Source organism: Argiope bruennichi, chromosome 7, assembly GCF_947563725.1.
Source record: "Argiope bruennichi chromosome 7, qqArgBrue1.1, whole genome shotgun sequence".
NCBI lineage: Eukaryota > Metazoa > Arthropoda > Arachnida > Araneae > Araneidae > Argiope > Argiope bruennichi.
Window position 1 is genome coordinate 115,057,241 of NC_079157.1, and position 16,348 is coordinate 115,073,588.

The 16,348-nt window shown below is 31.7% G+C and overlaps 1 protein-coding gene across 3 annotated transcripts in view; it reads left to right on the forward strand.

The window, feature by feature from the left end:
* Positions 1 to 16,348, forward strand: part of LOC129974840 (nephrin-like) — a 654,834-nt gene that overhangs the window by 483,246 nt on the left and 155,240 nt on the right. For 2 of the 3 annotated variants that reach the window (XM_056087607.1, XM_056087606.1), the window contains exon 8: positions 14,019 to 14,318. The exons of the other annotated variant lie outside the window; for it this stretch is intronic. In XM_056087607.1, coding sequence (XP_055943582.1) covers positions 14,019 to 14,318 — 300 coding nt within the window. The remainder of the gene's footprint in view (positions 1 to 14,018; positions 14,319 to 16,348) is intronic. 3 annotated transcript variants of the gene reach the window in all.

Sequence of the window (16,348 nt, forward strand, 5' to 3'; positions counted from 1 at the left end):
TTTTCCCTTCATTTAATGAGCGATTTTTTTTATCAACTGTTTTATTTTAAAATCCAAATCAAACTGCAGATCTAAAATTTACAATACATTTGGAAACTATTATAGCTATATTTAATATTTATTCCAATTACTTTTGTTTTAAGCTGTTTTAAAGTTTTTATTTTACCTGAATAACAAATTATTTTGAAAGAGGATGGCTGCATGAAAGCTATTTTTAAATATTTATTGCAAGCCGTCTGAAAATTGTAAAAAATCGCTCTTTTTAAATTTTGAAATTTTTTGAAGTCGTCATAAAACAACTTTTTCAGTTTCATTTATCATTAAAATTGAAAATTTTTAGAAATACTTTCATTTTGTTTAATTTTTAAATTGTTGGTCTTTTATTTAAAATGGTGAATTTTAAAATTCTACATAACTTTTTTGTGATGAATAAAAATAAAATTTTATAAAATTCCGTTAATATTCTGTGAAAGTTAAGATTTGACCATCCATCTTCATCGGATCACATTCTGGGTTGCATTGAACTTTCTAAAGGAGACTTAACATCCAATCCCCTTATTATAGACTTCTGTAGTGATCAACAATCTACTGGAGCTGATCTAACATATGTTAGATCTTTTGAAGATAAGCAGCAACAACAACATAAATCAATCCTCACAAATATATTTCACGCAGAATTTTGCTTTTGAAATGATATTGTTTCTCGTGCAATAGTGAATACACTGATGTGCAAAACTTAGGCAACAATGTAAATTTTCAGAAGATAGCCATGAAATTGCAGAAAAGGGGTTATTGCGATCAGTAAAATAATCACACAATTCAGTAGAACGGTGACGCGTATGCAAATGTCAAGAACAAAACATCATTAGAGACACGAATGTTCGCAAAACGCGTACAGTCGGGGCGCGCAGCTCAAGACTACAAGGAAAGGAAGGTCGGAGGCGCAAATAAAGTCATTCGCTGCAAGTGCAGATGAGTTTTTTCTTGAAATATGGCTAGAAAAAATCATCTGGACGACTTCACACGTGGAATAATGATCGGAAAGCTGGAGGAGGGGCACAATTTGACCAGTGTAGCTGAAGAGTTTGGAATCAACAAAAATATCGTTTCGCTCACTTGAAACGCCTTCCAAACCATAGGTATGGTTGTGAGAAAGGTTAGTGGCGGCCGCCCTAGGAAAATAACCGCAATGGATGACTGATATATCATATTGAAGGCGAAAAGAGACCGATATCAGTTAGTAAACGCTACTGTACAGAAACTATGTACACCAACAGGGCTACAAGTGTTGCGGTTTACTGTTGCCAGACGCCTTCACAAAGGTGTCCTATTCTCCCACCGTCCTAAAAGCTGCATCCCTTCGAAAGTTGGCCATTCAGTGAAACCGTTTAGAATGGTATAAGGAGTTCAAAAACTGGACATCTCATCCTTGGCGTCACGTCCTCTTTATGGATGAGAGTCGTTTTAGTGCCACAAGTGATTCTCAACTCCATTTGATTTAGAAAAAGATCGGGACACGGTTTCATCCCAGTCACATCATGGAAAGAGACCACCAGGGTGGTCCTGCAATTGTTGTCGGAGAGGCATTATGCTGAACGGGAGGACTGAGCTCCACATATTATCAGAGGTTCTGTAACTGGAGATCACTATTGCAAAAAGATGATCCTTCCCCATGTGTGTCTGTTCCGAAGTGCTATTTGACTAGCCTTCGTTTTTATGGATGATTATGCACGGCCACACCGGACTTCTGATGTTCAGCAACTACTAGAAAGTGAAGATATCACTCGAATGGATTGGGCAGCATTCTCTCCTAATTTAAATACCATAGAATATGTGTGGGATGCTTTGGGGAGACGCCTTGCGGCATAAAATACATCCTCCGGAGAAAACCCAACTGAAACAGATGCTGACTGAGGAATGGGTACTCTTGCCTCAAGAACTCTTGGGCAATCTGGTGTTGAGTATGGAGAGACGGCGCGAAGCAACCATTGCAGTAGGGGGGCATATTTCATATTAAGTAGCATCTGCTTTATGTTCTTCTTGGACAGACAACCATGTGTAGCGGTACTATGAGCTCATTAAAGCCTTTTTTTGCTTTATTCCATACTATACGCATTGTATTTATTTTTGCGCAATTATGCTTTTGCCATCTTTTAAGTACAAAATACTCATTTCTGAATTTCATGTCTCTCAGATGATTTCTCGTAGATCTATGGCAAAAAAAAAAGAGTTATTGCTTAAGTTTTGCACACCAGTATGTTTGGTTGCATTCTTTTGCAAATGAAAATGACTAAAACTTAATCGCGTTTCATCGCGAGGGAAACTATGTACTGTTACGTAACAATAGGGGTTGTTCAATCATAAATAATTGAGCTTTGTTCGGAAAGTATGTGATTGAATATTTTTTAATCCAAAAATGGAAGAATGAATAATCAGGTTGAAAGAGTTTCATGCTTTATCAAGTTGACTGTACGCTGTCTTAAACTGTGAAGGAAATATCATTCAGCTATAATAAGAAATTTAATATTACATAAGTATTTTTTTTTCCTTTAGGGAAATGTAAAATCTTGCTTCTTGAGATAATTTAATGCTGAAAATAAAATAATGCGTGAATAATATATCTTCTAAAATGCTATTTTTCTCACGTAATAGTGAATATTTAGCTAAATTCTTTTACAAATGATAAAAACTAGAACTTAACCGCTTCTTTTTACTTTGTGTGGAACGATATACTCTCGCCTATCACAGGTGGCTGTTCAATCATAAATAACAGCTCTTCGTTCATAAGTATCACATAGAATATTTTTTTAATCCAAAAGTGTAAGAATGAATAATCAGCCTGAAAGAGCCCCATGCTTCATCTAGTTGAATTTACGCTGTCTTAAACTCTGAAGGAAATATCGTTCAGCTGTAATAAGAAAGTTAATATTACATTACTTTTTCCTTCAGGGAAATGTAAAGTCTGGCTTCTTAAGGTAATTTAATGCAGAAAATAAAGTAATCCGTGCAGAATATTTCTTCTGAAATGGTATCTTCTCCCATGCAGCAGTAAATGTTAAACAAAATTATTTGGCAAAACGTAAAAACTAAGACCTGAATGCCTGATACCACGGGTGAAACTCTGCTGTGAGACCTAACAATAAGCGGCTGCTGACTATAAATAATTGCGCTTTGTTTGTAGGGTAAGGTATGTCATTGAATATATTTTAATCTAAAGGTATAAGAATGAATATTTAGCCTGAAAGAGCTTCATTTGGTTGCCTGTCTGCTGTCCAATTTTGAGGGAAGAATCGTCAGCTATAATAATAACTGATACTTATTATTATAAATAACATAAACATAATTTTTTTCTTTCATTAAATTTTTATTAAAGAATATCGTTGCTTTTAAGAGTAATTTTAAACTAAATTATTATTCATAATGGCGAAGTTATGTAAAATGTGTTCTGTTTATTAAAGTAAGAGGCTGAAAATCTTCGAATTTTGTAGATGCTATGGATTTGATTTTACTTTTCCTTCAAGAAAAGGATATGATGCATTTGTTTATACTTTGGATGTGTTAGTTACTTGTAAGTTTTATTTTAGATCAGATGTGATTATATTTTCCAGAAGAAAAAGTAAAAACAAAGTCTGACTTCTTCAGGTCATTTAATGCAGTAAATATAGTTTCTTAAAGTTTTTCTTTAATAATTCTCAATTCAAGTATCCTTTTGAGACAGATACGTTTTTCTTTCTTTCTTTCTTTCCTATTAATAAAACCATAGAATGATAAGCTACATAAATTATTTTATTTCCTGTGTGATGTCATAAATTTTAAAGAAAGCTTATGATAAAAAATTTTAATGAGTTGGAATTTTTTGGCAGGCATAAAAAATGCCTGCCTCCAAAAGAAAATTTAATAAAGAAAAAAATGCTATTTCTTCAAATTCTTATAAAAGCGTATTTTGTTTTTAAGGGAATTTTAAACTGAATTATTATTCATGATGGAAGAATTTTGTAAAATGTGTTCTGTTTAGTAATGCCAAGGACTGAAACTCTTCAGATTTTATAGACGTGATGGGTTTTACTTTATACAGCAAAAATAGAATTTGGCAATTTTTGTCAAGATAATTAAAAAACTCGAAAGTGCTAGGACTTTGAAAAATGAGATCAATTGGTTAATATATGAATAGATCCGCTTTAAACTTTTAAAAAAAAACTGAAGAAATAATAGCATAAAATAATATTCATAATAATAGCATAAAATAATAAAAATTTTTTTAAAAAACATTCTTTGAAAATTTTATGGAAACACTCATGTCCATAAATTAAATATAATGCAAGTTCAAGAAAAGAAAGAGTCAGAAGCAAAACAAATATGTCTTATTTATAAAGCCTATTTATTAAACAAAAGGTAAAGAGCAAAAAAGATGCTATATGTTTGATATCATTAATAAAAATTGCAATTCTTTGCACCCTGGAGTAAATTAAAAAAAAAATCTATTTACAAAAAGCTAATAATACATGGTTGGTATAATGGTTAATGCATAGTATGTCACCCAGACGATGCAATACAGTCCGTACAACGCCTAGGCATGCTGAGTATCAAATTATCGATCTGATCTTGGGGAATATTACACCACTCATCAAGCACACGCTCTCCTAAGTTCCGGTAGACATGTAGGAGGTGGTGGACGGGCTACAACTCCTCAGCCAAGTATATCTCACACATGCTCTACTGGATTCAAGTCCGGTGAGAATGGTGGCCAGTCCATACAAGTTATATCCTCTGATCGAAGGCATTCGTTTACGATGTTTGCACGGTGATGGGCGTTGTCATCCATAATCACGAATTCTGTGCCCATGGCGCTCCGAAACAAACGTACATGTTGTTCCATAATGACGTCCAGATAGATTTGGCCAGTAATGGTTCCAATTTGAGCATGCAGGTCAGTTCTGGAACCCAGAATAATTCCTCCCCAAACGAGCAATCCTGCACCACTGTAACGGTGTCGTTCAATGACGTTCTCTTTGTGGTAACGAGTGCCTGGCACTCTCCATATGAATGTCCAAGGAGAATGAGACTGCAAAATAAACCTGGACTCGTCGAAAAATATCAAACAAGCCCACTGTTTGCGGTGTCCACAATGCATGCTCTCTTCTCCGGGATAACCGCAGGCAACAGTGAGTTCCAATAAGTGGAGCACATCTGACAGGCCTACGAGCAATCTGCCCTAAACATGACACAGTATGCCTTGAAACTGTCGCACCAATGGCTGAAGAGAGCTGGCGAGATAGGTCTGATGCTGTGCTCTGTCTGTTTCTTTCGGCAGTAACTGCCAAATAATGATCCTCATTCGGCGTTTTAACTCAGGGGCGACCTATGTTGTAACGTCATTACCATCATCTTGGAATCGTTGGAAAAGCCTGGAGATGACACTCTGGACGATTCCAAGTTCTTCGGATACTTCCAGCTGGGTACACCAAACCTGGGTCCTGACGGCTCATAATTCTATCACGTAAAATATCATCCAAATGCATTCTTTGTGTCATAACTATGCAGTTATTGCACTGAAAGGCTTATAAAGCGCTTGCGGAATATTTTACTTCTTTACCTGTATTCCTTATACATCACTCTCTTACACTCTCGTCATTGTGGCATACTATCGGTGTCAGCTGATGGCTTCCTGCAATTTGCATATTATTTTTGAAGATATGTGTAGTCATTTTACGGGTGATATATGTATTTTAGATTTCGATGTTCGCGTGACTCTGAATTTTCCTTAATTTATGGACATGAGTGTAATATGATATGATAAAGAACCTTTGATTACGAATTATTTAAAATCTTTTTCTCTACATTTTGCAAATGAATAGGTTATGAGTAGAAAATTTTATTCAAAAATTTGTTTTCAAATGATTTTTTTAAGCCAAGGGCTAAGAAATCCTGATCAAATAACAATGTTTTTCTACAATTTATTATATTAATAAAATAAAGTTCTTTAAATAATTTTCATTATTCTTAAGGTACGTGGCTACGTTAAAAAGGCGATTTTTTTGCAAAATTAGAATTTTTTTTTGATTTAATATTCTTAATGTTTAAACAAATTTCCTTATAAAACCATCAGAATTTTGTTTCAATTTTATTGAGAAATTACACTGATATTTATATTTGCATTTACATGCGTTTTAATGCTATTTTACATCTTTAGATGGTATTTTTGCAAATTCTTATCTTTGATAGAATTATTTTACGAACAAAACCCTCATAAGAAAAAATCTAATATATATTTTTTAATCAAAATTGGCAAAGTAGTTTTTAAATATGATGTGCAGTTCCTTTACTAAAGAATCAATAATACGTACATTTAGAAAGATTTTATAGTTTTTTTAGGAAAAAAATCGGAAATTTCGAGTTATTTATCAGATGAATCCTAATATTTAAATAATGGATGGAGATACAACTAATTTTTAAATTCGCTAACTAGATAATGCATTTCTTAAACTATATACAAAACGATAAGCAAATCACTTGATAAACCTCTAAGCTAGGAAATTTTTGCTTTATACTTCTTTTTAACCAAAAAGAAAATATTTTCCAATTTTTTTTTTCCATTTAATTGGTAAATATTTGGTTTTTAAAAACGTTTTTTTCATTTTGTTATGCAAATAGTCAAACAGTCTTGAAAATTTTTCAAAAAATTCATGCTGAACATAGTCACATAACTTAAATAATTCGTTTCTTACGAATTACTCACATTCATCTTTTGCTCATGTTTACTTACAATCATCTTTTACTCATGTAATGGATAATAAGACATTCCTTGAAGCAAGCTCAATTCAAAACTACCTTTACTTTTCCAAAAGTGGTTGATCTCAAAACATTTTAATTGCCACCTCTTACATAAACGAACCCTCTCCTTCCCTCGCCTCCCCCCCAAACAAACTCAAAATGAAGTAGCACGTGCCATTCCGTATATATCTGGGCGTGGAACAGGAAACACGCCTCATAGATCAGAGCTCCTTCTTTGCTGCGATCTTTTACAGATGATAACAGATATAAATCTCTTGGCTGTGTCACTGAAATTGATGATGGTGAGCGGAAGATGGAGCGAACTCGCAAAGATCTCAAGGAGGAATGGAAAGTTCATCCGGTGGCGAAAATGCCATTTCCGTAGGTGGAAGAATCGGTTATGAGGCAAAAGACCGCGGACAGTTTGGTCTCTTTGGATAACTGTAGTTTTTCTGGAGCGTCGTATATTTTGTGGCTTCATAAGCATGGTTACTTTGTTTCAAAAAAATTGTTTTTAAAGCTCGTCTGAGGTCTAAAATTTACCAGACCTTTTACATTTCGCATTACCTTTTACGTTACATTACCAGACCTTTTACAAAATACCGCGGACAGTTTGGTCTCTTTGGATAACTGTAGTTTTTCTGAGGCGTCGTATATTTTGTGGTTTCATTTGCATGATTACTTCGTTACTAAAGAATATTGGCTTGTTAGCTCGTCAGAAGCCTAAAATTTACCAGACTTTTTACATTTCTTTTAAATGGACAATATGAATGTTGGATGTTCCCTTAGCAAAACCCGATATTCTAGCTTCTAAAATAATATTTATTACAACTTAATTAACTCTTAAATATATGATTATTTGTTTTTAATTAAAAAATCTTCTATTATAGGAAAATAGTCATAGGTCTTGTAAAAGATGAATTCAAAAAAATCTATATATTAATATATTTGTTTTGAAAAAAAGTTGTATGCTGATTTTGGCAACAATTTCCCAAAAAAATATCTAATATCTATCTAATATGATTTTCAAACGCAACATCAAGCATTGATAGCTTACTTGACAACAGATAAAAAACACTTTTTTAAAAATTAGATAGCTTAGATTACAACAACTGATACATTAGATAACAACACTGCTTTTTAGGAAACTCGGCAATAGAGTTTCACTATCACACTATCTCTTCAGGTAACATACTGAACTTCGTAACCCACCACATTCAAATGAAAGTAAAAAAAAAAATGATGTAAGCTATCAGCCAAAAGTAATGTCAACTTTTTTTCTTTCACATATGATTTATTTTCTATGGTTGTTAGCATACGTTCTGAAACGGACACACTCAGGTTTTTGAATATAATTAAGTATAACTCTATGTAGACTATTGGCAACAGTATACATTTAACGGTTAATGTAGATGGCGTCAACATTTTATTATGGGTTAAAATACCGTGAAACGACTTTTAGAATTTTGCTATGTTTTTTATTTCATATTTGAATAATTAATAAACATTTCATATGTTAATAGCAGTTTAATTTTCACTGTTTTGTAATTCGTCTTTTTTCTCTTGTTTTGTTGTACATTTTCAAATCAATTAATATAATTATAAAAAGGTTTGCGAGTAGATTTTCAATCCTAATTAATATACTTATCGAAAGGATTGCAACTGACTTTTCAAATCTAATTAGTGTAATTATTAAAAGGATTGCAATTGGGTTTTCAAGCCTAAATAATGTAATTATCAAAAGAATTTGAATTACATTTTCAAACCTAATAATTATCAAAAAGATTGCAACTAGATTTTCAAACCTAATTAATATAATCATTAAAAGTATTGCCATTGGTTTTTCAAACCTAATTAATATAATTATCAAAAGTATTGCAGTTAGATTTTCAAGTCTTTTTAATATAATTATCAAAAAGAGTGCACCTGGGTTTTTAAATCTGATATAATTATCAAAAGGATTGCAATCAAAAATTGCTTTGAACTTCCCGACTTGTTTAGATAATTATTTTAAGTAAAAAAATAAATACAAATTATCATTTCTGGTGACCATGCACACTCAAAGAATGCTCAAAATATTGTGCCCATTTATTTAAAGTACAGGTGATTTTCAAAATAATGGGAAAATCTGTGAATAAAAGTGACATTTTGCAATGCTCTTCATAAACATTACAATATAATAACAGCCACCAGTTTTTTTTATAAATAGCAATGCATATATTCTGGTAATATGTATTAGCTTTATTAAAGTTCAGTAATTCTTGGATTTTTTTTCAAAAGCGTGCATTTCTGGACCTCCCAGATTTTCAAAGAGGCCAAATTGGTGTAGGAGCCCGTCTAGCTGGAGCAAATGTGACCAAAACATCTCAAATTTCAGGCGTTTCTAGAGGAACGGTGCCTAAAGTCATGACAGCATACACACAGCGCGGCAAGACAAGCTCGGCAAAGTAAAATAGTGGGCGGAAAGAGATACTGAGTGAAAGAGACCGACGGGTATTGAAACGGATTGTAATGTCTATAAAGCGAACAACTGCAGCAAAAGTGAATTCAGAGCTCAATACCCATCTAGATTCTTCAGTGTCAGTTATTGCAGTTAAAAAGCACCTTCAGAAACAGAACATTTAGCGAGAGCAGAAATTCGCAAGCCACGTGTCACAGACGCTAATGGTAAACGTTGTCTACATTGGTGTCACACTCACAAAACCTAATCGATTGATAAGGAGAAGAAAGTAATATGGTCTGACGAACTGAGTTCCTCACTTTTCCTTAAAACAGCGCGGGTGCCAATTTGGAGGACACCTGCACAAACATATGATCGTGGTTGTCTCCTTCCAACTGTCAAACATGGTGGTGGATCTGTCATGATATGTGCAGCCATGTTGTGGTTTTCTGCTCGACGAATCGTAACTCTGAAAAGAAGGATCACTGGGGAGAAGTATAGAGAAATTTTAGCTGCCCAGTTCCATCCTATAACATAAACTTTGTTTTCTGAAAGAGATGGAATTTTACAAGATTATAATGCATGTATCCGTGCAGCGATATTTGTCCAGTCACAGTTTGATGAACACGAAGATGAAGTTAAACATCAGCCTTGGCCGGCAAAGTCACCCGACCTCAATATAATTGAAGCACTATGGTCTACTTTAGAGTGTTCAATATGGTATCGATATCCTCCACCGGCTCTCTCCAAGAACATTCACAATATCTTCAGTGAGAATGGTATAATATTATTTTAAATACTATTCAACACTTGTATGAAGCGATTCCTAGGCTGTATTACATACCAAAGGTGAACCTACACCATACCAATAAAAGAATTTTTTATAAATCTAAGGTGTTTCCATTATGTTGATAACCACCTGTATCTGACTACGTTTGGGATAAATTTTTTGATAAATGCTGCAAAATTGTAATTTTTTTTTATTTTGTCCATAAAATAGATTGAATAAAAATCAGTGAACCAAAATATCTAACTAAAGGTCAAATACTTTTATTAAAAAATGAGCTTGTTTTGTCTAAAATGGGGTATAATTCAAAAGCCTTCTAGTTTAAATTTGTAACACATGATTTTCTTAAAATCTTGCGGATAGTTTAATAAATATATTTCTTTGGTTCCTGAATAGATAATAGACTTAATTTCTACTTAATGTTTAAATATTAGGATGTGACTGATAAATAACCTGGTATTTTTTGTATCATAAAGAATTAAAACAACTAAAGAGCATTTTTAAATAAACAGAATTTTAATTCTGTTGTTTAATAATTACAGATCATATTGTAAAATTATTGTACCTTGTTTGAAAATAAATATGAATTATATTTTATTTTGCGATGTTTGTTGCAAAGACAGTTCTACCAAAGTTTAGAATTTCAGAAAATTGCATTTTAAAATGCTAAATAACACTAAAGCGTGTATTATGTCAATATAAAATTCAATATAATGTCCCAAATAATAAACTTAGAAACAAAATTGAAAAGGTTTTATGAAGAATATTTTTTAGAAATTGAAAATATTGAATAAAAAAATATCTAATATTTCTCCAAAAAAATCTACTTTCCAACTTAGTCACCTACTTTAAGATAAAAAGAATATCAGATATTATATGGTAAACTAATAAAATAACCAGTTAATTATAAAATGTATCACGTACTTAAGAAAATCATTAAATGTGTCTAAACTGAAAAAAACATTAAAAAAGAGGAAAGAGCATTTAATTTACAGTTCATGTGCTGTTAACCTGAATCAATACTATGTTAATAATAGCATCTATAGAAAAAGGTCGATTAAAAAGGAAAAGTTAATTTACTTATATAAGAAGCGTGACATCTTTAAAGATGCTGATGGAATTATTGGACAAAAAAAGCCATTAGATTTAATCTTTTGATAGTATTTTGCACTTTTTTCATAATTTTATTGGAAAGTTTATCATTTTCTTGTATTTTGTTTAATCAATGAATTTGATTAAAATACCCTTGCAAGTTATTAACAGTAATAATAATAAACTATAATTCTTATAAAATCAAAATGATCAATAAAGGCAAAAATAATCGTTATAATGGAGCTCGGGCGTTTTGCAAGTTCAAGTTTTCAAACCTAAATTCAATGTGAACGGAATGAAAAAGGAATTAACATTTGAATTATGATGAGATTCGCATTGAAATTTACTTATGACCGGGGTAATTTATATAATAACCATTCCGATAACTTAATCGGAATCTTGTTCTTTATTTATTTTTATTGTATGATAAAGCAATATGTAGGATTAAAATAACTTTTTCAGTTAATAAACCAAAACAAAAACTATTTTTATATTAGAGAAAATAAATAAAAAGATGTACTAAACTGAAGAAACCAAGGAATCTCCTCAATAAAAACATGAATAATCTGCAAACTCAATTTTTCAAATGAAAATGTAGCATGAAAGCAATAATTAATAATTAGTAACTTTTAAATTTGATACATTATTTTAGTTTATTTATTCAATTGTTCGCTCGTCAAGCTAATCCAATTGTCTCAGAAAAGGCAACTGACTGCCCGACGACAAATTCTACATCGTTATATTATAAATCGATAATTATCTTTGCCATTCATCGGTTGATACATTTTAGTTAACTTCATATCAAAGATGTCATACAGTAGATAATAGACGTCAAACTACTTGCAGCTGGAATTAGTGGATGTTATGACATAATCAAGTATTGATTTATTCACTGGAGCGTTACAATATGTAGTAGAGACTACCATTCAACTTGACGATTCATACGTTTCATTAAGTTAATTACAATGTCCGTCTCTGAATCGTTTTAATAAAGATAACACGAAGAATAATGATAAGAAAGGTTATAAATATGATTTTCGACAATCCAAAAACAATATTTCAGCTTATGACTTTAAACTTTTTTTTAAATATTTTTTTTTTAGATTTCGTCATTCATAGGAAAATAAAATTGTGTTGGATGTTTTTTTTTTTTTTTTCGAATTCTAGTTGTCAGACTTTTGAAAACTGGAATTATTAAATGATAAAACATACATTATACTTGATGAAAAATATACAGTTACAAAGTTAAACAATTACAAAGTGTTCATCAATTCGTGTAAATTTCAAAAATATATAATAAAAGACGTAATTATCTAAAAATGTTTCTTTTGCGCGAATATTTGGGGCATTGATTTTTTTTCCTTTATAAAAACATTTATTTCAAAAATTACCGAAAAAAAGTGCACACACGCCATACTGAGACGTTCTATGCAAATCAAACAAAAAAAATAAAGCACCTGGTTTTAAATGAATTCTTTATTCGATCCCAATGGCATGCTATCTTTATAAAATTAAACTTTGGTGGTTAAATATTCTACAAAGATAACGAAGCTACAAATATTGCGTTGCAAAAGTTCCACACGGAGAAATGACTGAAGTAGCGAAAAACGCTCCATTTCAGGAATTGAATTTAAGACGATGTTTTATGAAAAGAGGAGTTAACAGTATCATCCATGAAGTTTCTAACCATCTTTAAGCAAAAATCGCGTCCATATTGTAAAAATTGGCAGCCGCGTAATAAACGGGAAATAGCAGGGTTCGCTAAATTTAGAGAATAACTGAGATTCTGAAATATCGTTGATTCGGCATACTCTGCACAGAATCTTTTATGTGTATTCCTACAAGATATAGGCACTTCAGCAGTTATACAGATGAACATATACAGATAAAAGATTAAATTTTGCTATATCAGATCTGGCCCAAATGGAATACGACTTAGTAGTCGCTGAAGGTCATGTGGATGTACGAAGTTCACTTTTCATTATATATTGACATCAATGAAGTCCTCATGAATACTTGACCAAACTACTGAATTCTCTTCGTGTGACTATTTGTTGCAATCTCACCACGTCTTTCGTTCTGCGTCCTTCCTTTAAAAAAAAAGTATTGTTTGTTATTCACCTAGAAAACTACAGTCTCTACAGAGAGGTATGTTCGCTTCTGCGTAACAACGTTGTGCTGCCTTTTAGGAAAGATATTTATTACCTGTCGTCACATTCAGGCAAGATATGCCCCGCTCCACTATGCACTTGAAGTATAGATGTTTTTGTTGGATACTTTCACTAAGAACCAGGAAATAAATCGAGCTTGTAAATTTATATGTTCACTACTATTACCAGAATTGCCCCCGACAGATCTTTTGGTGTAAGGGAATACTTAGTCTCATGTACACCAAAACTTCCCAATCATTTTTATAAAGGTGAATGATACCACTCTATGCACCATCGGTGCCGACGTGCCATGTGTAGTTGTAATAGCCATAGGGACGTACATCACTTGCATAACACCAAGTGATGGATCATTATGAACACCCTTTAATTTAAAATATATGCATAGTGTCTTGTTACTATGATTTAGTTCATTGTCCGTGTTTGATTTGCTTAAAACGCATCAGTATAGCGTATGAGCATCCTCCTTTAGTTATTTATAGAATTAGCAAAAAACAGAAATTTTTTTTGGGCGTAACTTCTTCTATAATAATTTTTAGAAGTGATTACACTTTATTTTTATGACACGTTCTGTATTTATTTTACTATAAAATTTTTATTTTTAAAAATGTTGTTTAAAACAATTATATTAGAGTATTAAAATGCTATATATACGGTTATCCTATAATAAAAGGGGAAACACTTTGGAATTATCTAACAACTTCTGAAGTTCATCGACCTAAACTTATCAGTAGCACCAACAGAAATTATCTAATTTCAGGTCCACCAGAAACAATGCGCAATTGTTTGGTCACCAATCATACAACTGACTCCCTGCTGATTCAGTGCGAACCTGGGTACGATGGTGGATTGCCCCAAACTTTTCATCTAGAGATATACAGTTCAACAAATGAGCATTTGAGAGGAAATATGACATCAGAAGATATCCCTACTTTCTTAGTACAGGACCTCTTAACTGGCACTTCATTTATACTGGTACTCTACGCGGCCAATGCAAAAGGCAGAAGCAATTCGGTGGCTTTGGTTGCTAGTACATTAAGGCCAGCAGAAAGACACACAGGCAAGCTGATTTGATGTTGATGACTGTTTATTGAGGCTTAGTGGTTTTTTCTTCAGAAACACGATTCTTGATTATGGTAATTGATAAGGATCTACAGGTTTATAAAGGCAAAGCAAGGAATAATTATAAATTTCAACGAATTCTTCAAGAAAAATAAGATATTTTAAGATACTTGGCAAAAATAAGATATTTTATGATGCAATGCACTATGAAATGTGATTTCTGAAACATAGTAAGTATGAAGAACATGGAAGACGAAAAGAATTTTTTTTAATACTTTAACTTTTAAGGCCATTTAGCATTCTTTAGACGTTTTGCTTTTCCTAATCAACATAGATATTTTTTTTTTCTGTACTTAAACGATATTATGGTCTGAATGAAATTAATTGTTTTAAACATGAAATATTTCTAATGTTCTTTTTTAAATATTTAATTTTCATTAGAACATTAGAATTTGGATTGGGCAATATAATTGGGTGTACTTAAAGATATTTTCAAGAGATAATCCTTTGTGATGTCAGCATCACAATAACAAGGAATGGAAGGTAATGTTTTAGAATCCAATTGATATAACTTTGATGCTTCAAAAAAATGTCATAGTAATGATGTTATCCAAAATTTTTATATACCTCATATTTTTACGTCAATGTGAAGCATGTAGTGATGATTATTCATCTGGACACGTATTGTTAGTATTCGGGATTACCTCCTTCGCGTACACTGACGAGTCTGACTCGCGCATCAAATTAGTAATTTTTTAAAATTCTGAATCTACAATTACGGAAAATATTAAGTAATTTAAAATGTAAAAATCGCTTAAAAATGCTTTAATATTTCAATTAACATTACATTATTTTAGAAATTAAAATAATAAATATTCCAAATTGGATATAATGTAATTAGAAAATTAAATAAATTCGTAAATCACGGGGTTAAAACAACTCCTAGATCACGGGGTTAAAACAACAATTCCTAAATCATGGGGCTAAAACAACAATTCCTAAATCATGGGGCTAAAACAACAATTCCTAAATCATGGGGCTAAAACAACAATTCCTATATCATGGGGCTAAAACAACAATTCCTAGATCACGGATCTAAAAAAAAAAGTTCCTAGATCACAGAGCTATTTCTCCATACTTATTATGTTGCTGCGTTCACATTTCATTTTCTACTATGCATTATATCATAAAAATTGTGATGTTCCACTGGTTTCTATCGGGTCCTGAAACTTCAGTCCATACCACCTGTTAAAATTCTCTTATTATTTTAACAAATCAATAAATATTTTTCCGAAATAAAAAAACTTTTGCAAATAATTATGAAATAAAAGATTTTTTACAATTTGGAAACAATTTTTTAAATTTTTGTTATTTGCAGTTGAATCAATTTTCTTAATTGGCATTAAAATTGGCATTTCGATCAGCATTAAAATTGGATTTCTTGCATCATAATCTCCGATGACCTCTCTACTACTTTAATATAGAATTCTTGTAAAAGAAATTGTAAGATAATATCAAAAATGTATAATTTATTTATAAAGAATACAATAAATGAAACAACGGTTTCACTGCTGGCGTGTAAGATTCGAAAAAATAGGATTGAGATCTACTGAGATACTGAACGTCATATCAAAAAGCTTTATATAAAATGAATATGCGAAATACTCTCATTGGAATCGAGACGTTTTTGCCATCATTTGATCATACATATGAGAAAGGACTTTATTTAAAAATATATATTCTTAACTTTGAAATCTAATTAAAAGTGGTTATGTATTTGAAAATGTTGAAAATATTTCTATTGGGGAATTATTATACACGCACAAAATGGATTTTAAAAATATTGATAATAATTATTATAAGATTTACTCTCTGAAAATCTGAAAACATATCATCCGCTCCCTGGTGCCACTTACTGACATTCATTTTGGCGAAGTATTCAGTATCTACATAATTGCGAATCATTAGAATATAAACATAAAGAATATACCATATTTCATATGTTTCTATAATAAAGAATAAGTAGAA